General features: G+C 34.2%; 3 protein-coding genes and 1 pseudogene across 5 annotated transcripts; 3 read left to right on the plus strand and 1 right to left on the minus strand.

Annotated features, from left to right (window-relative positions):
• The first annotated feature begins 3,258 nt into the window (after positions 1–3,258).
• On the plus strand, positions 3,259–6,131 carry LOC107839479 (guanosine deaminase). Its single transcript, XM_016682980.2, has 5 exons — positions 3,259–3,625; positions 4,441–4,500; positions 4,884–5,074; positions 5,635–5,739; positions 5,827–6,131. Exons 1-5 carry the CDS (start codon positions 3,610–3,612, stop codon positions 6,013–6,015), a joined length of 561 nt encoding a protein of 186 aa, XP_016538466.2. The 5' UTR covers positions 3,259–3,609; the 3' UTR covers positions 6,016–6,131.
• Positions 6,132–7,676: 1,545 nt separating this feature from the next.
• On the plus strand, positions 7,677–10,585 carry LOC107879300 (annotated as a pseudogene).
• A 1,296-nt stretch (positions 10,586–11,881) lies between these two features.
• Positions 11,882–13,819, minus strand: LOC107839480 (probable transcription factor At3g04930). The gene has a single exon (XM_016682981.2). The coding sequence runs from the start codon at positions 13,508–13,510 to the stop codon at positions 12,194–12,196; it is 1,317 nt and encodes a 438-aa protein (XP_016538467.2). The 5' UTR covers positions 13,511–13,819; the 3' UTR covers positions 11,882–12,193.
• A 5,656-nt stretch (positions 13,820–19,475) lies between these two features.
• On the plus strand, positions 19,476–24,369 carry LOC107839481. Of its 3 annotated transcripts, XM_047394597.1 has the most exons (3): positions 19,476–20,123; positions 20,816–20,878; positions 22,292–22,758. In XM_047394597.1, the coding sequence occupies exons 1-3, from the start codon at positions 19,631–19,633 to the stop codon at positions 22,384–22,386; spliced, it is 651 nt and encodes a 216-aa protein (XP_047250553.1). In that variant the 5' UTR covers positions 19,476–19,630; the 3' UTR covers positions 22,387–22,758. The 3 variants fall into 3 exon arrangements, with proteins under 3 accessions (XP_047250553.1, XP_047250554.1, XP_016538468.2); XM_047394598.1 differs by lacking the exons at positions 20,816–20,878; positions 22,292–22,758 and adding an exon at positions 24,272–24,369 and having other exon boundaries at positions 19,477–20,123; XM_016682982.2 differs by lacking the exon at positions 20,816–20,878 and having other exon boundaries at positions 19,477–20,123.
• Positions 24,370–25,412: the final 1,043 nt, after the last annotated feature.

Genomic DNA, 25,412 nt, shown 5'->3' on the forward strand with positions numbered 1-25,412 from the left:
GGTTAAGTTACTATCAATCTTTTTTTTTTTTTCTCTCTACTTGGCAATCTTTATCTTATTGTCAATCTTTATTTTTTTCCTCTACTTGCCAATCTTGTTTTGTATAGGTTAAGTTAGTGCCAATCACTTTTTTTTTTTTGAATTTAAATTTTGTGCACCGACAGTGTATAAAATATTCTACACTATCAGGTAAACTTGACTTGCTATTGCAGTACCTAATTTTTTTCTTTTTTAATTTTTATGTAAATAATTGGGTAACTTGCAATAGCAGGTCAAGTTAAGTGACAGTGTAAAATATTTTTTTAACTCTTTCTTTTTTCTCTAATTGGAAATCTTATTATTACCTGTAATTCTGTTGTATCTACCGATCACTTTATTTCATGTCCAAATCTTTTCATATACCTATTTGAAATTTGCTCTTGTCATCCATAAAGCTTTAAAACGAAGCGTGTGGGTCCATTTGTCTAATTTTTTGAAAAGAAAAAATAACTGTAAATTATCATTCATTTTTTTTTTCATGAGATCTAAAATTACTTACATGTTAGAATTTCATAAGCGGTGAAAAATATTTTTTTTAACAATGAAAATTTTAAACAAATATTAAAGTTTATTCTAATAAACGAGTCTTGAAAAGATAAAATTTTACGTGCATATTTAGAACACAGAGAATAAAAGTGAAAATAGCCAAAGGAAATTGTCTTTTCAACGAGGTTATATTATTAATATGTGACTTTCCTGTATGACTTCAAATTAACTTGTCCCAATATAATTAACAATTATCCGATGAAAGAAAAAAAAAAAAAACATACAAGACAACGAAAGAAGAAGAAGAAGAGCACTATCAAATAATGTGATGAAGTAGATCAATGTTATTATTCCTGTCTTAATAGTGCCATGAAAATTAAAATTTTTCGGAGTTGGAGTTGTGTTTGACCATGTCTTTTTTGAAATTTTTTTTTTTGATTTTTGAAAAAACTTTTTTAAATATGATTTTATGCCCTAACTTTTATAAACTATCAAAATCACCCAATTAAAATTTACCTACTAATAAAAAAAGAACACAATTAGCCACTATTATAAAAATAATTACATATACATGGCCATATTTAATGAATTTCAATTATGACATATATAATATTTACATTAACAGCCGTTTTCTCATTTTTGAAAATTTTAAATATAGATGTTATATTAACGGATCACTACTTCCTGTTTTTTAGGTAACAAATGTTATCTTTCAAATAGATTTATCTTTTTAGGAATTTATTTAATTTATTTCCTTCATTTTTCGTTCCTAAAAAATAGGAAATGATGAGTTGTTATTAAATTTTAGGGTACCGCTAATTTATTTCTTTAATTTTCTTATACATGAAAGATTTTACTGTGTGTGAATAAATTATTTCTATGTAAAACATGTTTTGCATATTTATGGTATATTATATCATATACCATAAATATATAAATATGCTTAGTATATTTCTTTATACTTTGTATTTTTATATATATGTGTATATGATATATACATGGTATAAACTTCATATATAACATACTTTGTATATTTATATTATAAATATGCTTAGAATGTTTCTTAACACTTTGTATATTTATATATGTGTATATGGTATATATATGGTATAAACTTAATATATAACATATTTTATATATTTATGGATATAAATATAAATTAGCAGTAAAATAATATCTTAAATAAGGAGAAAATTAAATAAGGGATAAAAATAATGATGAGAATTTAAGTTTGAAATTATAATTATCTTGTTCTTTAAAACTGCTATATATGTAATATTGAAAAAGTAATGTTATTATACGGAGAGTTTTATGTAAAAATTTAAAAGATTGGGGTTATATGTAATAATAATAAAAGTTGAAATTGGAGTTGAAAAATTGTGAAAATAACAAAAAAATGTTTTCCCTTTTCAGAAAAAATTTCCGAAATTATTTTTCAAATTTTCATGGCCAAACACCACAATTTCAAACTCCGAAAAAAAAATTCGAAAAAAAGGAAAAAATTTCCATGGCCAAACGGGCCCTTAATGAGTAAAGTAATAAAAACATATTTAATTATATATTTTCTTAACCCTGAACTATTTGAAATGGAGCAAAAATACACTTCGTTAGTTTTTTGACTCAAAATTATCCCTTTATTAAATTTTTGGCTTAAAATTAGCCTCATCCAATCCATCAACCGACGTGATAATCATCATCCCAATTTTAAAACCCTACCCGACCCAAAATATTCTTCATTTCTTCTCAAAAATCATCAACCCAAAAACTCTCTTTTGCTTCTTTGTTGAGCCGTTAACTGAAACATTTTCAAATTCGCTTCAATAGAAATACATTGTGTAAAATGAACGAATACTTCAACGATGACAAGTCGAAGGAGAAATAATTTCAAAGTGATGATTGAAACTCCTTTTAAGAAAAAAGATTTTCGCTTTTCTTTTCCTTTTTTATTTAAGCTTTTAAATTGTAAATTTTGTTAAGAAAATTAATACTTTGTTCTGCTGGGAAGAATTTGTTTGAAAATCATCAGCTTTTAACAAACATGAATCAAATATTATAAAATTCAACCTTTATGTGGAGTTTGAGCGCAATTACATGCATTCAAACTTTCATCTCTAAAAGGGAGTTTGGGTTGGGTTGAATTTTATGGTTATTAAGTGGGTTAATGTATTAAATGAGGACTTTTTTATTTGAATGCTAATGTGGACTGTTCAAGTGACGTTTTTGATCTATGTGGCATGCTTGGTGTCCAATCGTTAGAGAGAAGAATAATTTTGAGCCAAAAATTTAACAGAGAGGTATTTTTGAGTCAAAAAACTAACCAAGGATATTTTTGTTCCATTTCAAAAAGTTTAAGGATATTTTTGACCCTTTTCTGAAAAATTAATTTATGTGACATGTTTTTGTTCCTCTTTACGAGCACATTATTTTTTTCATTTTTAGAATACTTTTGTTTGATCTTTGTTTATTTTGTTGTGTGTTTCTCAAATTAATGAGTGATAGTTTAAGTGCGTTTTTACGCCCTCAATAATTTAGGCATGAAACTCAAAAAGGAAAAATAATTTATAAAAGTATGGAAAAAAAATCAATAATAAGCACTTTTCTAAAAAATATTTTTTTACGTAATAATATATTAATCAGACTTCAACACGAAGAATGTAACCCAAAAAAAGGACAAATAAGAAAAGCATGTTCCTCACGTAAATAACTAGGGAAAGAGCAAAAAGATTTTGGTCACATCCATCCCCTTTTTTGTATCATATCATCAATCAATACGATTCCTATTATGTCCTCTCTTCAATTTTCCATCTTATTGTGGGCTTGCTCTTTTTTGGTCAGCCAATCAATAGCTCTCTTTTTCCTTAGATCTCTCTTTACCCTTTCCCCCTTTTTTCAATCTTTATTATATAAGTACACTTTAAGAAAAATAGTAATACGTGGTTCATTTTTGACTTGCTATTTTCCACGTTTCATCCTATCTACTGTCTCCCTATTTCTCTCTATATAATACATTTCTCTCTTCTTCTTCCCTCACATCAAACTTAACCCATTTTTACCATTTCTTTGCATCTCAAATTTTGATTCACTATGGAAGAAGCAAATGGTATGTCGTATTTTTATGATATTTTAGATTTGTGAACTTTCTTGAATTGAGAATTTTGTTGGTTATTTTTTTTTTTATTGGGTTTTTGGTTAGGATCTTGATGCATGTAGGGGTTTGTTTTATTGACCCATTGTATTTGTTATGCATTTTCTTTGGTCAATTTTGGATCTTTAATATGTTTTTGTTAATGGGGTTTGGTTGTTTCTTTCTGGGGATGATCTGGTTTTGGGTTTGTGGGTTGACTGAATTAAACTTTAAGATTTTGAATTGTGATCTGTAACTTTTTTTTTGGTTGTGATTGAAAAAGTTGCAGAATTTATACTGTTTGACTTCTTTAGTTAAATTGTAATTATGGTGTACTATTTGTTTTGAACTTGTTTTGCTATCATGTTGTGATGTTTACTACTTTTAGCCTGCAATGGCGTATTACTAGTGCCTTATTGAATTGTGTTACACAGTGGTGGACCCAGAATTTTTACTAAGGGGTTCAAAATAGGAAGCACTAAAGACAGAAAGAAGTTTTATTTTTGGGTGGGGTGGGGTGGGGTGGGGTTGTTTCAACATCTGCATATATATTATAGTTTGCCATTGAAATGGGTTTGGATGAACCCCTCAGTCCTATCTTGGTCTGCTTGTGGACTGTTACATGTGTATGAGCTCTACAGAAGCATGATTAGTCTTTTTTATTTTGTCTGAAGGTGGATAAGTGTTGGACCCCCATCTTGCTAGTGTTGTTTTGGAATTTACTGTTTTATGACTTTTTCATCAAGTTGAATTACTGTAGTTTTTTCTGACTTCTTGTATTCATTGAGCAGTTGTTGAAACCAAGGATGGAACCATCTCAGTTGCCACTGCATTTGCTGCTCACCAAGAAGGTAACCTGAAAGTTTCCTGGTTCCTGTATAGATGTCGATCTCAGCGTCTTACTCATTGTACAAGCATGAAACTTGTTTGTTAATGTTAATTCATTACACTCATTGAAGGACCTTTGTTCTAATTATATGCTGTTGAGATATGTCTTGTTCATCCTCTATGCCTTTCTGCATCTTAAATAGTGTTTGTGTTAAGTCAATATCTTTTTGCACTCTCTTTGTCTATTTTACTTACTGCCAGATGGCCCTTTGGATTTACTTTATTCGATTTCTCCCTTCAATAATTTTTCCATCTGCAGTGTATGTTTCATTCAATGTTGTTCTCGTTTTCAAAAAGAAAAATAATAAATGTTAAACTTCTCTTCGTCCTCCGGGATATTCACCAGCTGTGAAGGACAGAGACCACAAATTCTTGACACAGGCGGTCGAGGAAGCGTACAAAGGTGTAGAGAGTGGGGATGGAGGCCCATTTGGTGCAGTTGTTGTATGCAATGATGAAGTGGTTGTTAGCTGCCACAACATGGTGTTGAAGCATACCGACCCTACAGCTCATGCAGAGGTTACAGCTGTAAGAGAGGTTAGTGTTCCTACCCCGGATTTGTTCTGCAAAATGAGATTCTTGCTAATTTGTGTGGATTCAAAGGATGATCCCCTTGCAATAATATGCTGGAGGTAGCATGTTGTCGGTGTTAACTGCTGTCATTTTTCTTTTTGAGTTGTTTTTCCAATCCATTATTCATGTCCAATTGTCTGATGACTCTCTTTGCTGTTTACTTCTGAATCCTAGTCGAAGTAGTTTATGAAGTGGTCTAGTCTTCTACCTTTAGAGATGCATGGATTGAAAAATAAGTGCAATCATTTGATGCATCAGATCTCTATGATCAACTAACTTGAAATTATTGGGGTTAGACTAAAGTTGGCTAATCATAAGATGCCTGTTGAACTATGAAATGGCTCTGTATTGTCATGGTTAATTATGATAATGCATCAGTAGACAAAGAAGGGATGGTTAAGTATCGTTTGTCATGTGATGTATACATAATTCTCCTCATCTATTTTATGGAGCTGCATGTTTTGTGTTAAAAAGTAATTTTCTCACCCCATCTCTCTTGCTCATCGGTTTTAACACATCTCCAGGCATGTAAGAAGCTCAATCGAATTGAGCTTTCAGATTGTGAGATTTATGCATCTTGTGAGCCCTGTCCGATGTGCTTTGGTGCTATCCATCTATCACGCATCAAGGTTCATATTCGCGCCTTAAGACTCTTTTACCATTATTATGTTTATTAAACTGAAAAGTAATAATAAATGATGCTTCTACGTGCACAGAGGTTGGTATATGGAGCCAAAGCTGAAGCTGCAATTGCTATTGGCTTCGATGACTTCATTGCAGATGCTCTAAGAGGCACTGGATTTTACCAGAAAGCTCAATTAGAGATCCAACAGGCTGATGGTAAGGGAGCCTTGATAGCTGAGCAAGTATTTGAGAAGACCAAAGAAAAGTTCCCCATCTATTGAAGACAAGAAGCAAATCACAATCTAAAGTTAATCTGATTTCATTACTGATCCTCCTGATGTTGATAAACTGATTATGCTTTTCTCTGAATAATATTTCTAAGACTACAGTTTCTCAACCTTGTATCTATCTGTTGAATTTTACATGTCGATATCAGTCAAATCTACGATCGTATGATTCTTCCTTCTTTGATTGTCAACAAACAGGAGTTTTTAAGCAAATATTCAACTATTCTTCCTTCAAACCTCGCAAGTGTCATTTCACTGCATGTTGTGCACAGGAAAAGATACTACTATGAGTTATCAGTTGAGTAGATTTTGGAACCGTGTATCTATACTTTTTTTCGCACTTAAATACAACGTTAGACTATGAAGCAATGGATTCTGCTGAATCTGGAAACTCATAGTTGAACCAGCCACAAGCTACACAGTTAATCATGATTGACTAAGATATATTCACTTTATGATGCAAATCGAGATACCAAGATTGATATCAAGAGTGAGGGCGTGGACCCTTTTTGGATTCTTGATAAAAATTTCATTGTATGAGTTGATTTTCTTCTCCCTTGGATTGAATCTAAAGATTAATGCATTTTAACTGTTAGATTTTCCTTTCTTTACTTCAAAAGTCTACCCCTCCTCAGTTGTATATCTTATCTTGTTTATTGCATCTAGAATCACATCACTTTATTAGATCAGTTAAACATGGAAAGTTGATATAGTGCTTTTACTCCTAGAAAGAACACTCACTTTTGGATTTCACAAATGCCCATAAGATATTTTTCTGTAAGAGATTCCTAGCATAGATTTACCATGCACCAGTATTGTGATTGAAATAGAAAATGAACCTGGAAAGTTGTAAAGGTAGTGGGGATAACAGACAATTGCAAATGCAGAGAAGCAGCATTTAAATAAGAGAGATCAAGAACTGACATTAACTCCAAGTTTAGCCTTTCTATCATTTCATTTCTATATACAAAATGGATGAAACATCTATATTGCAACAACGTCTACAACTCATTATTCAGCAACCAAAAGCTAAATACCTAAACCATCCCATTGTCATCAACAACCTGATAAAACTATCCACTAGAATGATTTGAATAATTGTATACATTAAAAACACAACCTTCTTTTTTTCCTAATTGTTGTCATCAGCAGCTAACTTCTCATTGATCTCAGCTCCCCCAATTACACTTTCACCTGATCTTGAACCAGTTCCAACTTCTCCGAATACGCTTCCAGCTCTAACATCTGCTGCTTCCTCCACTTCTCGTCCTTCATCATTTCCAACAACAACAACAACAAACCCAGTATATTCCCACATAGTGGGTCTGGGGAGGGTAGAATGTACGCAGTCCATACCACTACATCCGAAGAAGTAGAGAGGCTGTTTCCGATAGACCCCGGCTCATCCTTCATCATTTCCATGTTCAATAAAAATTCAAGTTTTGGTAGTTGGGGCTAGTTGAATTGTGATCTGTGACTTTTTTTTTTCTTGGTTGTGCCTGAAAAAGTTGCAGCATTTATACTGTTTTACTTATTTAGTTGAATTGTAATTATGGTGTATTTGTTTTGAACTTGTTTTGCTATCATGTTGTGATGTTTAATACTTTTAGCCTGCAATGGCATATTACTAGTGCTTTACTGAGTTGTGTTACACAATGACGGAATCAGAATTTTCACTAGGGTGTTCAAAATAGGAAGTAGTAAAAAGAGAAAGAAGTTGAAGGGGGTTCAACATGTATGTATACATAATGAATAATTTTAACCATATATAAATAATATAATTTGCCGTTGAAGGGGATTTGGATGAACCCATCAGCCCTACCTAGCTCCGCCCGTGGACTTTTACATGTGTATGAGCTCTACGGAAGCATGATTAGTCGTTTTTATTTTGTCTAAAGGTGGAAAAGTGTTGGACCCCCATCTGGCTAGTGTTATTTTGCAATTTTGTTTTACGACTTTTTCATCAAGTTGTATTACAGAAGTTTTTCCTGACTTCTTGTGTTCATTGAGCAGTTGTTGAAGCTAAGGATGGAACTATCTCAGTAACCAGTGCATTTACTGGTCACCAAGAAGGTAATCTGAAAGTTTCCTGGTTCCTGCATGGATGTCGATCTGTGTCTTGCTCAGTGTACCAACATGAAACTTATTTATTAATATTACTTCATTACACGCATTGAAGACCGACCTTCTAATTATATGCTGGTGAGTGGTGAGATACATCTTGTTCATCCTCTCTACCTTTCTGCTTCTTAAATACTGTTTATGTCAAGTAAATGTCTTCTGTACTTTCTTTATCGATTTTACTTAAAGTCAGATGGGCATACATGTTGCCAGATGGCCCTTTGGATTTATTTATTTGACTTTTTGCTTCTATAACTTTTCTATCTGCAGTGTTAGTGTATATTTCATTAAATGTTATACTTGTTTTCAGAAAGAAAAATAATAAATGTTAAGCTTCTCTTCGTCCTCAGGGAAATCCACCAGCTGTGAAGGACAAAGACCACTAATTCTTGACACAAGCGGTTATAGAAGCTTACAAAGGTGTAGAAGGTGGAGATGGAGGCTCATTTGGTGCAGTTGTTGTTTGCAATGATGTCGTTATTGTTAGCTGCCACAACATGGTTTTGAAGCATAACGACCCTACATTTCATGCAGAGGTTATAGCTGTAAGAGAAGTTAGTGTTCCTACTCCATGATTTGTTCTGCACAATGAGGTTCTTACTAATTCGTGTGGATTCAAAGGATGATCCCCTTCCAATAATATGCTGGAGGCAGCATGTTGTTGATGTTGACTGCTGTCATTTTTCTTTTTTGAGTTGTTTTTCCAATCCATTATTCATGTCCAATTGTCTGATGACTCTTATCTGCTGTTTTAGTTCCTAGTCCTAGTCGAAGTAAGTCTTGCTTTATACCATGTTTTATCCATTTGCTGGAACTCCTTCTAATCCTTGGGCGTGCAGAATCAGTTAGTTATGACCTTCTATCATTGTTTTTTGATCAGGAATTATGACCCTGTCATATCAAGCTATTCTATAATACTGGCACAACAAGTATTGTTATGCTGTTTGTTTTTTGATAACGGTTGTCTATGTTGCTCAGACTCTCCAAAAATGTTGTCACGCCTCGTATCGGATCCTCTAAAAATGCACTTTTGGAGGATATGGCACGCACTCGTCGACATTATTGAAGAACCAAGCAAAATATAGATGTGGTATTTGGGCTAGCCCTCAGAAAGATAAAAACACATTCAATTAATCAACTGCTACTGAATACCAAACAAAGCTGGGGTCGACTATATGAATCCTTAAATTGTGTTCCTCTCTAGACGGGCCTAACAATGGATTCATTGCCAAGAGGATTCTTCAGAAATTGACCTTCTTTATACTGTTTGTCAACCTGCCAACACCTTCTCCTTTATTCAGTTATGTTGTCTTTTGGTTGGAGGTGGTGGAGGGGATTCTCATAGTGAGGACGCCCATCTTACTACTTCCCATCCTTCATAGCATGTCAAGCATACTAGGATGTGGAGTGGTTGGGTGAAATTTTCCCACCCACCACCTTTCATGGCATGAGCTATGTCAATATGTTGTGGCTTTACAGCAGCTTAAGTTTTTTTTTTTTTTTTTTTCGTTTGTTTAGACAATGGTGGTGTTTAGGGCAGCTTGCGCACCTCGACTAAACACTAGTATTAAATTTCATGGCTACTCATTATTTGCAGTTATGTTACTTTGGTGAGATCCGTGAGGTTCACATAGCAGCTCGTGGAAAAAAGTAGTTGGAGAAGAAAATGTATACTGTCTTTTTATGACATCAGATCTCTATGATTAACCAACGAGAAATTATTTAGAATAAAGTTAGTTTGAATAATAATAAGATACCGGTTGAACTGTGAAGTAGCTCAGTATTGTCAGGGGCAACTACGAAAATGCCTTAGCAGACAAAGACGGAATGGTTAAGTATGTCATGTGATAATTGATGTATACATAATTCTCCTCATCCATATTGTGGAGCTGCAAGTTGTGTTAAAAAGGTATTTTGCTCACCCATCGAATTGAGCTTTTAGATTGTGAGGTATATGCTTCTTGTGAGCCCTGTCGGATGTGCTTTCGTGCTATCCATCTCTCACGCATCAAGGTTCACATTCGCGCCTTAAGACTCTTTTACCATTATGTTGTTCTTTTAAACTGAAGAGTGTCTTTGTTGTTTCAATAATGCTGATGCTTCTATGTTATGTTGTTTGCACAGAGGTTGGTATATGGAGCCAAAGCTGAAAGCTGCATTTGCTATTGGCTTCGACGATTTCATTGCAGATGCTCTTAAGGGGTACTGGATTTTATCAGAAAGCACAGTTAGAGATCCCGCAGGCTGAAGATAAGGGAGCCCTGATAGCTGAGCAAGTATTTGAGAAGACCAAAGAAAAGTTCACCATCTATTGATGACGAGAAGCAAATCATAAACTAAAGCTATTGATTTCATTACTGATCCTCCTGAATAATATTTCTAAGACTACATTTTCTCAACTCTGTATCTATCTGTTGAATTTTACATGTCGGTATCAGTCAAATCTACCATCGTATGATTCTTCTTTGATAGTCAACAAACTGGAGTTTTAGGCAAATAACCAGATACTCTTCCTCCAAACCACACAAGCATCATTTCACTGCATGCCGTGCATAGAAAAAGATAGACCGAGATGACTACTCACATCTTGTTGATTAAAATTTACTCGTCTCCGGTATTTGCATTACATCATATCAACAAAATCAATAACATTCATGAGGTGTTCGCACGTAGACTTTTGTTATTGAAGCATGATTAACTAAAATCACATCACCTTATCAGATCACTTAAACTGGGAAAGTTGCTATTGTTTCCATGTAAACTATTAACTTTTTAATCCACCCCTCGTTTATCTTGTATTAGCTGCTTTTTGAAAGCATCCATCTAAATTGGAAATTCGCAATCAGCTAATGCTTTTACTCCTAGAAAGAACACTCACTTCTGGGTTTCATAAGTGGGCAAAAGATGAATGATACTTTCCCGTAAGAGATTCCTGGCATAGATTTGCCCTGCACTTGTATTGCAATTGCAGTTTTTTTTTTTATTTCACAGGCTTCTTCATGGGAACACCTTACAGTTTCTCAAGAAGGCAGAAACTACACCAGTTCCCTTTTGCCACCAATGAACAAAATGTTTGCAGGCAGAGACATGGGGAACAGTGCATGATGGGTACGCAGACCATTGTTATTAAATCACATCACTTAATTAGACCATCACTTAAACATGGAAAGTTGAAATAGTGCTTTTACTCCTAGAAAGAACACTCACTTTTGGATTTCATAAATGCCAATAAGATATTTTTCTGTAAGAGATCCCTGGCATAGATTTACCACTAGTATCATAACTGCAGTTTTTCCTCATAGGCTTACTCATGGGGAGTACTTTTAACAGTTTCTCAAACAAGACAGAAATCAAGAGAAGTGAGGGTAGTGGCGAATCCAAAATTTAAACACTAGTACAACTTACACGGAGTAGATTTTGAAATGTGTATCTATACTTTCTGCCGCACTTAAATACAACGTAATAGATTCTTCTGAATCTGCGAACTCAGTTGAATGTCCACAACCTACTCAGTTCCCTTTAATCACCACTGAACACAAAGTACTTAGTAAGCACGGACATAGGGAATATTTTCATCATGGAAAACATTTTCCTTACCAATCAAAAAAGGAAAAAGAGTTAAATCTCCTTCTTTGAAAAGTAGAAGCAGAAAATGAACCTGGAAAGTTGTAAAGGCAGTAGGGATAACAGACAATTGCAAATGCAGAGAAGCAGCATTTAAATAAGAGAGATCAAGAACTGACATTAACTCCACATTTAGCCTTTCTATCATTTCATTTCTATATACAAAATAGACGAAACATCTATATTGCAACAAAGTCTAGAACTCATTATTCAGCAACCAAAAGCTAAATACCTAAACCATTCATTTTTTTTTTCAAACCGATAACTTACACCTAAATCATCCCTCTTTTTTTGTCGAAACCTGAAACTTACACCTAAACCATCCATTTTGTCGTCAACAGCCTGATAAAATTATCCACTAGAATTATTTGAATAGTTGTATACATTAGAAAAGCAACCATTTTTTCCAATTGTTGTCATCAGCAAGCTAACTTCCCATTGATCTCAGCTCCTCCAATTGTGCTTTCACCTGATCTTGCACCAGCTCCAACCTCTTCGAATACACTTCCAGCTCCAACATCTGCTGCTTCCTCCACTTCTCATCTTTCATCATTTCCATGCTCATTGCACCTCCCCCAAAGCCCAATGGGATCGGACTCATCTCCATTCCTCCAAACCCAAACCCGAACCCGAACCCTCTAGCAGGCCTGTTCAAATTAGCCACATTGTTCAGCAGCTCCTTGAAAATTGGCGATACACAGTTCCTCACTGTTTCCTCAATCAAACTAGGAACTGAAGCAGCCACCGGAGCCGTGTCTGCAACTCCAACCACAGGAGCAGCTGCCACCGGAGCCGTGGCTGCAACTCCAACCATAGGAGTAGTTCCCATCGGGTTCACGTTTGTGCTCGGCATTGGCACATTAGGGCTGAACCCGGGTGGCTGAAAAACCTGTTGCTCAGCTTTAAGAACTTCAGCAGGTACCTGTGGGGCCCTCTTTTGTGATCTAGTTTTCATGTCAATCCCATTAGGGCCATTAGGATTAGGGTTAGAGTTAAGATTAAATTTGGGGCTATTATAAATGACAATAGCATCAGAATTAGGGTTAGGGTTAGAATGAGCATCTTCATCATCCAATCCACCATCTTCCAACGGGTGTTGGGCGGGGAAACCAATAGGGCCTCCTCTTCCAGGGCTGTTGCGGGCATAAGAGCCTCCATTGCCCCATATCTTACTAGAGATCTCGAAAGTTACCTGTTCGTGAGCACTCTTGAAAGCAAACTCCTTCCCCGATCCCATCTTGCTCCTCAGAGTCCTGAACTTCTTCTTCAAACGCCGGAGCTTCTCCACCAGCTGGTTTTTGTTGAAATCAAGTTGGAATTTGCTCTTGATCGAGTCATAAAATGCCGTCGTATCGTAATGGTGCTGCTGCGCCGATGAATTGTTCAACACGCGCTGCGTCGTATACTCCAGAAACCCTTTCAACAGCTCAACCTCATCATCATCAGTCCAAAGCCTTTGAAACAGCTTCCTCGACTCATCAACCGCCGCCGGCTTTTTTGCGACGGCCCCGGGCAAAATAACGGGAATGGCGAAATCATCAATCCTTGGTCGTTTCCGTTCAGCCTGAATCAATGGAGCATGAGAATCACTTGTAGAAACGCCCGCAACAGCAATGGTGACCTCGCCAGCAACAACAGAAGGTGATGAATTGGACTCATCATCACCATCCACATCAACGTCATAATCAAGGTTGTCATCGTTATAACCCGGGTGATGATGAGAAGCCATAGGCAAATAACTCATAACCTTTGACGCAGATAGATGGACGGAGGATTCTAGGGAGGCGGAGTTGGATGGGGCTTAGGGTTCAATTGGCTCAAGGTGAAAAAAAGTGTAATAAAGGTACTCCGGGAGAAGTTAGAGTAAATTAGAGTTAATAAGAGATTAGTACAGAGTTAATTTCGTGCAAGACTGGATTTGGTTGAATTGATCGCCGCGTGGTAGCCGCTTCCATTAACTGGTTCCCTAATAAGCCGGTGTCCGGTGACCATCGTCTCACCTACTTCTGTTTACACTAAGGTTGTGTTTGACTAAAATTTAAAAGAAATATTAAAATACTTTATAAACAAAAAGAAATACTATTAATATTTGATGAAATCAGACTTACTTCTGCTACAAGATCATTGGTTCATTTTTTTAAACTTACAAACTAATGCACAAGTAAAATTTTGCAGGTAGGGGCATAGTGTTAAAAATATTCTGAGATGCCTTTTTTTTTTTTTTTTTTTTTAAAGTGGTTTGACCATGAAAATTATTTACTTTTTGTCGAAAAATTATTTTACTTTAGTGAAAACAGTATGTGAAATATAATTTGAAATTGTATTTGAAAAAATGAAAATAAGTAAAATTTATTTTCGTTTTTTCACTCCTACCTTCTGTCACAAAATTTAAAAAATAACTCAAATTTATATTCAGGAGCGGATCTAGAAGGTACGGTGGGGGTTCCCGAGAACCCATTAAATTTCGTACGAATCTTGTATTTATATTGAGAAATCTAGTAAATATATAAAAATTATAAGCTAAGAACCCACAATTAAGCGTATTATTAGTCTAGTGGCAAAGCAAACGCATGTTGAAACGTTGTTGCCCTATTGCGTGTGGGTTCTAACCCCATCTTTAACTTCAACTCTGAAAATTATGATTTTCATGGTCAGAGCCTTTATCTTCATATTAATTCATCAAAATTTCCAATTCAATCTAGTTCATACTCGACTTATCAACCACTTTCATAATAACACTAAAATGTGTTAGTTCATCCTTCATACTAAGTAAGACTTATCGAGTTTATAATTGAATAACAAAAGTACTATTTAATATTTCCTCCGTTTCATAATAAATGAATTGTTGAATTTTGGTATACATATTAAGGAAAAAACATTAAAGACATAAATTTAACACAACTTTTTATTTTTACCTCAAAAAAAGAAAAAATTGACCTTGTAATACCTTTTCAAAAGTCAACTGGTTGTCAAATCATAAGGGCAAATTTGGAAAAAAATTCAATGATTTACTTATTTTGAAACACCAATAAATATCCCAACAATTCACTTATTTCAAAACAGATGGAGTACTAGTTAAATTCAATCGCAAAAACACTCATTTATTGAATCAATGTGACTGCGAGATATTAATGATAGTTTTATCGTGCTTGATTTTCACCTTCATCCAGCAAAGAATCACCAACATATAGCATAACAAGATAAAATAATACTAAATAAGATGATGATATTTTGATTGAAATTACAGAAATAACCTATATGAGTGAAGCAACAAGAAAATATAGAACGAAGTGGAGGGACAAGTCACATTTTGATAATAATGACACGAAACTCTCAGAAAGTAATACACGTTAATTGAATTATATTGAAATTGCATAAATAATCTTACGAGCCACACTAATTACAAAGTAATTAAGAAAATCTTCACATTGTTATTATTTCAAGTATGATCGCCGGGTACTATATATTTTCTTTGGAATAATTTTACTTTTCATTTCTTAGTTAGTGAATAATTAAATAAAGAGAAAATGAACTACAAACTCAACCTTTAAAGGTGACTTATTACCCCCTAAACTTATTTTTATCGAATTTATTACTCCCAGTTGCCGACCTGTCAATGGACGTGATTACACCGCCCATGGGCATGTCAGTTAACTCCATTTCACTTTAAATTCTTTATTTTCTAATTGTCACATCATTATTTTTAATAATATAATAAATATTTTAATTATTACTTTTTCTTAATGAATTCTACTTGTCACATCATATCTTTTTCTTCTCTTTTTAGAACAAAAATTCAAGAACTCAGCAATGAAGTTCTCATCTTTCTCGTCTCTAATTTCATTTTCTCATCTTTCTTGAACTTATTAATGGCGAGAACTCATTAATGATGTTTTTTGATAATTTGAAAAATGGTATTACCAAAATCAAGAAATACTTGAACTAAGGAAACAAGAAGATTCCTCCGATTAATAATTCTTGAATGAGAAAGATGAGGAACTCTGATTCAAAAAATTTGAAAAAATTTAAGAACTCCGATTTCCTCTCTTTTTGCTCAAGATCGTCATTAATGACGAGCTCAGAGCTTTGAATTTTCACAATGTCATATATAATTTCCAACATAACCCACAATGCCATATATAATTTTCAATCCATTTCTTCGATTTTCTCTTTCCCAAGAATTCATTAATCCACTATTTTTTTCCATTAATTCTATCTTTGACCGAAGAAGATGAAATTGGGTTGAAAAAAGAATGAAGCAAAATGTGAAATGGGGAAAAAGAAAGGAAATGACATGCGAAGAAGAAAGCAAAATGGGGAAGAAGAAAGAAAATGAAATAGGGTTGAAAAAGAAAGCAGAATGGGAAATAATTTTTTTTTTTTAGAGTAAAAAAAGAAAAAAATGACGTGGCAGCGCATACATCACACCATATCCCAAATAACTGGTGGCAGTGCGTGCATCACACCATAATCCAAATGACTGGTTGTCAGTTTTCGGGGGGTGGGGTGATAATTTCATTTTAAAATAGTTTAAGAGGATAATAATTTCACGTTAAAATAGTTCAGGGGGTCATAGGACCCCCGCAAAGTATAAATTTGTAGTTGGAATTCGGAGTAAAGGTTGGGGGAGGGACTTTTGACCATTTTCTCTTAAATAAATCTTATAATATTGTTAGATATATTTAATTTCTAACTTGTTGAAAAGTGTGCTTTTATATAGAAAATATGTAATACTTAAATTATATTTATAATTATATTAATTTAGTGTATGTACATTATTCGTGTGTATTGTATTTTGTACAAAGACTGCATGAAAAAAGAATAAAATACATATAATATTGTAGTTGAAGTTATAATATATGCAATTCTTTACTCATTTAAATGGGAAAAATGCATGCTCTTCTCATTTTTAGTATGTGACAAAAAGATATCATGAAATTGTAAGCTAGAAATGATAGTATCGAAGATCCAAAGAAATAGAAATAAATCTACAACAAATCAAACTATCGGGGTGAAACTACAGATCAAACATTCAAAAGACAGACAGAGAGAAAGGAAGGACATGAAAGAAGATGAGTAAATTAAAGAAATGTAGAACAAAACGAATAGTGACAATTCATATTTTGATGACAATGTCACATAAATTCTCAGGAAGTAATACACGTCAGCTCGACTCGATTGTAATTACAGAAATAGCGTTTGTTTATCAAAAATAGATATCCTATATATGCTTATTTCTTTAACGCTAATCATATATTTTAGTATTTTTCAAAAGATAATCTTGAAAAATTGCAAAATCACTATTTTTCTTAAATACTGAGATGATGCATGTATATGATAAATAAATAAATAAAAGTTCGTAAAGATGAAAATTAATATAACATTGAGATAATACATCGAAACACTCCTAAACTTGTAGCCAAAACTTACTTTAGACCATAAACTAATCGGGCAATTATTTACCCCCTTAACAACTTTCAAGTGAATTTTTTTCCACCCTAAAAAAATTATACCAATCTCAATACGGAGAGTGAAGTGCACGCGCCCCACGTAATTGCCAAATCAGTGCCACATCAGTACCATGTCATTGCCATATAAGAAACTGTAATTTAAAAAAAAAAATTCAATAAACATATTATTTTTATATATTTTAAAAAAATAAAAAATATATTTATACTTTATATATAATATATATATATATATATATATATAAAGACCCTCGGGCCTGTTCCTCCTCCTTCAATTCTTTAATAGCCCCCAACCCCCTTTTCTCCTCCTTCTTTAATTTCTTTTTCACCATTAACACCATTTTTCACCATTAACACCAATAACTTGATTCGAATTTAACAAGAAATTGATAAATAACTTGTTCATGTAGATTAAGCCTTGGCTCCTCTATCAACATTTATAAATCAACAATTGCAAGTAGAACAAAACCTAAACTCATCACAATAATTCCAGATCTACCAAACGATTTAGCAGAAATAATACTAATATTCGTTCCTTTGTTTCGATCTGTCATGAAAATGCTTCCTGCTTTAATTTTTTTCACTATTAACACCGTTATTTCAAACCTTCTCAAATGCTCCAATAAGCACACGACGAGGAAGTGATAAATTGTCATAAGTTATTTATCATCACAAATTGGATGTAGTCATCTGAAAAAATTAAATAAAAAAATAAATTAATGAAGGGAGAGATTAATGAAGCTTGGTAATGGTGTTCTTGCAAAAATTTTTTTAGCCTAAATGAAGAAGATGAAGAAACGGAGTGGGGTGGAGTGGAGGATATGAAGAAGATGAAGAAATGGGGTGAGGGTTATGAAGAAGATGAAGATATGGGGGTGTTGGGGGCGGGGGCGGGGGTCGGGGAAGGGGGTGGTTATGAAGAAGATGATGGAAGTGGATTTTTGATTTTTTTAATCACACACACACACACACACACACATATATATATATATATATAAAAGAAAACTTGTAAAATTAAAAAGGTAGGAGCCACCATTTTTCATGTTTTTAAAGCAAATTATGCGCTGATTTTTTTAAAAATTGTCACGTCAACAATTAGGGTGGAAAAAAATTCACTTGAAAGTTGTTAAGGGGGGTAAATAATTGCCCGATTAGTTTAGAGTCTAAAGTAAATTTTGATTACAAGTTTAGGGGTGTTTCGATATATTATTTCTATAACATTTACTGGTCGCTCATGATAATAAAGAATACAAGAAAGAACGAAAAGAGGAAAACTAGCCAAAACTAAATGAGTAACATACGCGGAAAAAAAATATTGTGAAACCTCAAATACTCAAATTGGAGATGGCAAAAAAATAAAGATAATCTCAACAAATTAAATCAAATTGTGAGAGAGAAACCTAAAATCAAACCGTAAAGAAAAATAGAAAGAAGGAGAGGAAGAGAACGCGAAGAAGAGAAGAAAAGAAACATAAAATAGAATAGAGATGGACAATTCATATTTTGACGATAATACAAGTAAACTCTCAGAAAGTAATACATGATAACTTGACTAAATTGAAATTAGAAAAAATAACCTCCATCGTCCTTGCAATCCACAATTATTACAACTTTAAAAAATCTTCATATTATTGTCGTCTCAAATAAAATTAAATATTGTATATTTTTAAACAATTCTTTTTTTGATTCCTCAGTTAGTGATAAATTAAGTAATTCTTATAATATTGCTAAAATATTTTTAATTTTCAACTCATCGAAATTTGTGGCTTTATCTAGAAACATGTAACATTTAAACTATATTTGTAACTATACTAATTTAGTTTACGTGTGTTACACTTATGTGTTACATTAGCGTAAAAAAAGGACATTTTTATATTGCAATTTGAAGTTACTATATATGCAACATCTTATTCATTTAAATGATAAAAATAAGTGTTCATCTAATTTTAATATATATTAGTAAAATAATTTTGAAACCTCAAGCTAGAAGCGATGAAATCGAATAAGAAAGATATAAAAAAAGAAAATAGGAGAACATGAGATAAGAAAAGCAAAGAAATGTAGGATGTTACGTAAGACGTGTGTATTTATTTATTTGACTTTATATAAATTTATACTTTGTAGTCAAAGTTAAAAAATTACAAGTAGTAGTTGAGATGAAATTAAAAAGCTAATTTATGCATTCATGTGACAGAAAAATAAGTTATAGAATAAGATTATTTATATACCTTATCCAATTCCCCCAAATATGAAAGGGCATATGCTTTTTCATGGATCCTTGTTGGTTGGTTTCTCTATATCCACCCACACATGTTGCCCCACAGCAAACTCAAGCACCACTGATCCATTTTCATCCAAAGGAACAACAGCAACAACAAGAACCAGAAGCTTCTTGAATGGCAACTACAAGAGCTGCGTTCATATTCAGCCTCTCTTCACTCACTCAACCATCCACCCCAAAACCCAAAACCCATCTCACATTCCCACCATTCCACCTCAAATCCCACTCAGTTTCATCTTTTTACAACAACCCAAGAACCCATTTCAATCCACTACCAAAGTCCATCGACGTCTCAAAAGAAGACCAACCCATTTCAGAACAGCAACCAGAAGCAGAGCAGCAGCAGGAGGAGGAGGAGAAGTTTGACAAGAGGAGGCTTGAGGAGAAGTTTGCTGTGTTGAATACTGGGATATATGAGTGCAGGTCTTGTGGGTACAAGTATAATGAAGCTGTAGGGGACCCTTCTTATCCTATTCCTCCTGGTTTGCCATTTGATAGGCTCCCGGAAGATTGGAGGTGTCCGACTTGTGGTGCTGCAAAGAGTTTCTTTGATAGTAAGAGCGTGGAGATTGCGGGGTTTGCTCAGAATCAGCAGTATGGTTTAGGTGGTAATACTCTTACCTCTGGCCAAAAGGCACTGCTTATATATGGTGGATTGCTTTTGGGATTTGTCTTCTTTTTGTCGGGTTATTTCCTTCAATAAGAGAGTGGTTATTTCAGAAAGTTTTGAAGTTAGTATATTTGTGTGTATGTATGTGTACATGTATAATATTTGTACATGGTTTAGAATGGAATTCTTCGCTTTAACATTGACCCGAAATATATGCATTAACATTCGTGTAGAGGTGTAACTCAGCTGAGGCGAGTTTATAATTGCTTATTGTAGTTTGGTATAATTTCCAGACAAGCTAAGTGTTTGCTCAAAGATGTTTTTTTTTTCATAATACGAATCGAGCTCAAGAAAAGTTTTGTTTCAGGTGATCATTAGTACTAACCGGAGCATGCCAACTTTCAACATTAGTGATTCATATATCCTTTTTTCAAGTGTGATTGTTGTTGCTTGTGTCCACTGAGGCAAGTGAAGGTTAAGGCATTTGAACAATGGTGTGACATAATAGGTCCTAATGATATGAACCATCCTGGTGAAATAGCATTCATGATTTATTGTGAGCACTGAAGTTTAACCTCCCCTTTGGTTGCTATTTTTGCATTCGATTCATTTATGTGTTTGTATTGTCACTTTGGATTTCACAATGTTTCTTTTTGGCAATTTGCGATCTTTTTATTGCATTGGTTTTAGGTGACAGATTGTCCGTTGATAATTTATGGAAGCTCACATTAACACAAAATGTGAGCCCAAAAGGTATAATATTTCTTCTCACTTAAACACCAAAATAGACAGAGAACTAAGATATGCTATGGAACGAGGCATTTTATTCTATCTCTATAGTTATGTCCTTAAATTCTTTGCCCCTTTTTAATTTTTCTCTACCATTATCAGCTTTCCTTTTTTATTCGTTGAGATGTATGTTTACACCTCCACCCCTATTTGTTTCAATGTCCAAGAGTGACTCAGAGAGAAACTATTTTACCATCTCTTCCTTCTCATGAAATGCTCAGTAAGATTTTCATACACTGTTGGGAAGAAATATAGTGTGCCAGGAGCAAACTCAGTCGACTATCTGTGTGTTGACCTTTCTATGTCATATCATAGGAAAGAAAACTTTGTTTATGAGATCATGCATCTAATGTGGTTCTTCCATGATATGTACTGTCCATAAGCTATATTTGTTTCATATTTCCTTTTGCTCCGTTTCTGTCCGATGATGCACTGGCCAATTCAGATCAATTATGTTCCTCCAGCATCTCGTTTCAGTTTCGGTCTTTTTAGTCCTTTCCCATGGATCTCTTGATTGGTAAAGAATAATGTGTATTTGAGGGAAAGCACCAAGGAGGTGCATGAGATACATGTACAGAAAGGAAGAAGCACCAACATTAGGGAGTGCCAAGCATCTATAAGGGAGACTATTCAAAATGAGAAAGTTGGTTTGAGAGAGTCTAATCCACAACCATGGATAGATTAGTGGTCAACCAAGCAAACATTTTCTATGGATCCAAAATGTTGGTTGCTTTTCACATAAGAATATTCTAACTCCTTTAGTAACTAGTAGTGCTTTATTGGCGCACAACCATATGTCGTGCATGGCTATGCTTGTTATTCTGTATCCTTTTCTGAGTATGATTTGGACCACAATCGATGCTTTGTCACTACGAGCCCCTTGATCAAGTTAATAAAAATGAGTAGATTTGATTTTTCCTATTGATTTCCCTAACGGGTTTCTTCATGCTGCTGTCATTATTCCTGTGTTCTTTTATTAAATGATAATCTAGCATCCTTCTCAGTCTCAGATATTATCTCTTGTTTGGTGAAAACCGCTTCTGGGTGAGGCTTAATCATCAAGAAGAACTAAAACGAGAGCTGTTTTCTTGCATGTGTTTGTTTGGATTGAAATGGAAAAGTTTAATGAAGGAGCTAGTTGGTTTGATCTTTATTTCAAGGGAAAGTTGCAGTGTATAGACTGTTTTCTGAGTTCTATTATTTTTGTCTGCATTTTTTCCATAGACACTTAACTTTGCCATCCGTTAGAAATTGACAACAAAACACCTCACAGTGTTCCTTTAGTATCATATTTACCATCTTTTTCCATCTCAACAAATAGATTTTTCCTTGGTTTTCACCATTGTATGAGTAAGCTAATCCTCTGATTCGGCATAGGGATGGATAATTATTCAAAACCAACTAAAGTTGGAGGATTAGCAGTGGGTAATTTGTCCCTTGCAATTCATCTTCATCCATCAAGAACTTGTTAAAAGTGAGAGTAGAACAGAGTGGTACCCATATAATTTTCGTGAAAGGAGAAACTAAATTCCTCAGTCACATTTAGAGAATGAAGGCCAAAGTCATCGTCACGAGACTGAACATGGTATTTCAATTTACCAGAGTTGTTTGGGAGGTTATTACGAATGACAACAGTTACTTTTGGGTTAAAGTTGATGCCATTTGTCAAGTGTATGTAGTTCATGGATAACAAGAAGAACATGGAAAAGAGGAATTTTGAATCATGAGGAGAACTCATTCTTATAAATGTATTATTACTTTTATTTATTGATTCTGGAAGACGAGTATACAAAACCTATATATACAAATTAATATTCCACCTAAACTTCTAATTAAGCTACCAACCTATATGTGTGCCCAACTAACCTTTTAGTTAGAATAGTAATTTGTAAGTACATTTACTTGCTTACAGTGACTGTGTGAATAACTTTTCAATATCTAGTGTTTTGATTTGTTATAACTTGTTTTGTTTGTAGGGTAGACAATAAGTAGTACTATAGATAATTACATGTTGTTGCTGATGGTGTAAAAAAGCTATATACGGTGAACACATAGAGGTTAAGCTATATACTGCTTAGTTCGGACCAGTTAAATTTTTTTCTATAAGGAAATGGATATTATTGTTAAACTAATTAAAAACTTAACGAACCATTGAAGTTACAAGTATTCTCACGTAACATGGATGCCAGAATATTGCATTCCGTGTAAATGAACAGAATACACTGAGCAGATAAGTCCATTTTATAGTAGGGATCGAAAAGGAAGTGCAACAGATACCATAAATCATCCTGCATGGCATAATCCCATGAAAACATGTGAGCTAATTGTTCGCTCGATGATGTATCATTCTCATAATATGAATCAAGCTCAAGCAAGACTGATCATTCGTACAGATCGAGATATACCTTATCAAAAAGAAGTACAGATCGAAATATGCCAACCTTCACGAGAGACTCACGTATCCCTTTTCAAGTTTTATATGACTGTTCTTGCGCTTGAGTTGACTGAAATAACTGAAACAAAATTTTGAGGCATTTGAACGATGTCAAAGCAGTAAGAGGTAATATATGGCTCTAGCGTTCTAATCCAATGATCTGTGGTTAAATAAGATTAGTTATTCATTGGGAGCACTGAAATTAACTACTTTTTGTTTGCTATTTAGAATTTGATTCATTTATATTTTTTATCGTCAGTTTGAATGTCACAGTGCTTCCGTTTGGCAATGAGCGATCTTGGTATTGTGTTGGTTGTTAGATGACAGACTGTTCCTTGATTATTTATTGAAATGCACATAAGCACAAAATATGAGCCCAAAAGGTATCTCTTGTGTGTGAAGCAGGTATGTTAGGTAAATGAGGTATTTTATTCTATCTGTACAATTGCATCTTAAAATCTTTGTTATTAGCATTTTCAGCTTCCTTTTTTCTTCTTTTGGTTGACATTTGTGTTGAGAGCTCCACCCTGTTTCGTTTCGATGCCCAAGGGCGATCCAGAGAGAAACTATCTTCTACAATATATTCTTCTCAAAAGATTTTAGTGCTTAGAAAGACTCCCACACTATTATGAAGTGACATAGTTTGACAGAGTGAAAGTCAGCCAAACTGTCTGGTTTTGTTCTTCTGTGTATGTCATATCAATGAAATATGAGAAAACTTCGTCTATGAGATCATCTCTGATGTGGTTCTTCCTTGATACGTAACTGTCAATTAGCTATATTTGTTTCCCATTTTTCCTTTGATGTGTTTGCAGTGTCTAATTTAGATCAACTAGGTGCTAGGTCTTGATTTTGTCCTCCATCATCTCCCCTCAGTTTCAATCTTTCTAATCGTTGCCTCTGTATCTTTTTGATTGGTGAAGAACTCTGTGTATTAAAGAAGATGCACCAAGGAGTAGGGAGTGCCAAGGATCTACAAGAAAGAGTAAACAAAATGCGTACCTGAGTTCGTGAGAGTCTAAACCTCAAACATGGATAGAGTCGTCGTTTACCACGTAAACCTTTTTGATGGATCCAAAATGTCGATAGCTTTTAACATGAAAGTATTCTCAACTCTTTCAGTATCTAGTAGTGCTTTCTTGGCCATGTCATCTATGCTCGTTGTTCTTGTATCCTTATCTGAGTGTGATTTTGGCGCTTTCTCTCACTCCGAGCTCCTTGATCAAGTTGAGTGTATTTGATTTTGTCCATTGATTTCTCCAACACATCGCTTCACTTGAGCCAAGGGTCTTTCGGATACAACCTCTACCTCCAAGAGTTATAGTGGTAAGGTTTGGGTACACTCTACCCTTCCCAGACCCCACTGGGTATGTTGTTGTTGTTGTTGATTTCTCCTCCATGTTTCGTCATACATGTATTATCTCTTGTTTGGTGAAAAAGGTCTGAATTCCCTTAGTATGCTTCCTCCTTAAGGATGAGGAGGTCTGATTATCAGGAAAAATGATCCATTTCTGCATTTCTGTGGCATGTATAACTTGAAAGGAAAAATTTAAACGAGAAGGAAGTAATTAGTCTGAATTCTGTTTCAAAGGAAAGAGTTCCAGTTTAGATCCTATGTTACTATGTTTTTCACTTTTAAAAAATATAACTTTTAAATATGTATTCTGATTTCTGACATGGACAGTACTTCATTTTCCAAACTATGGCCATTCTGACTCAACTGCATATGTTAATTTTGTACTTCAATACGTATTATCTTACGCCAAAGAGTCCTGACTCCTGACAAATGATGATTCCTATGAGAACCGACATTTCTGAACCAGGAAATGCTTGTTTCTGTTTCAATTGTAAGTGTAACTAACCTGCTAGTAAGGATATGGCAGAAAGAAATAATAGAAAAAGAGCGTCGGTATAAAAATATTCATCGGTGCATAAACTGATTGTATACCACTGACATATACCAAAATACGCGATATTTACTCCTCGAGTAAAAGCTTCCACGACCATTTGACCAAAATGGATCCCACGTCATTTCCACTTTTCTCCAGTTCAACTGTTATAATC

Source organism: Capsicum annuum, chromosome 8, assembly GCF_002878395.1.
Source record: "Capsicum annuum cultivar UCD-10X-F1 chromosome 8, UCD10Xv1.1, whole genome shotgun sequence".
NCBI classification, from domain to species: Eukaryota; Viridiplantae; Streptophyta; class Magnoliopsida; order Solanales; family Solanaceae; genus Capsicum; species Capsicum annuum.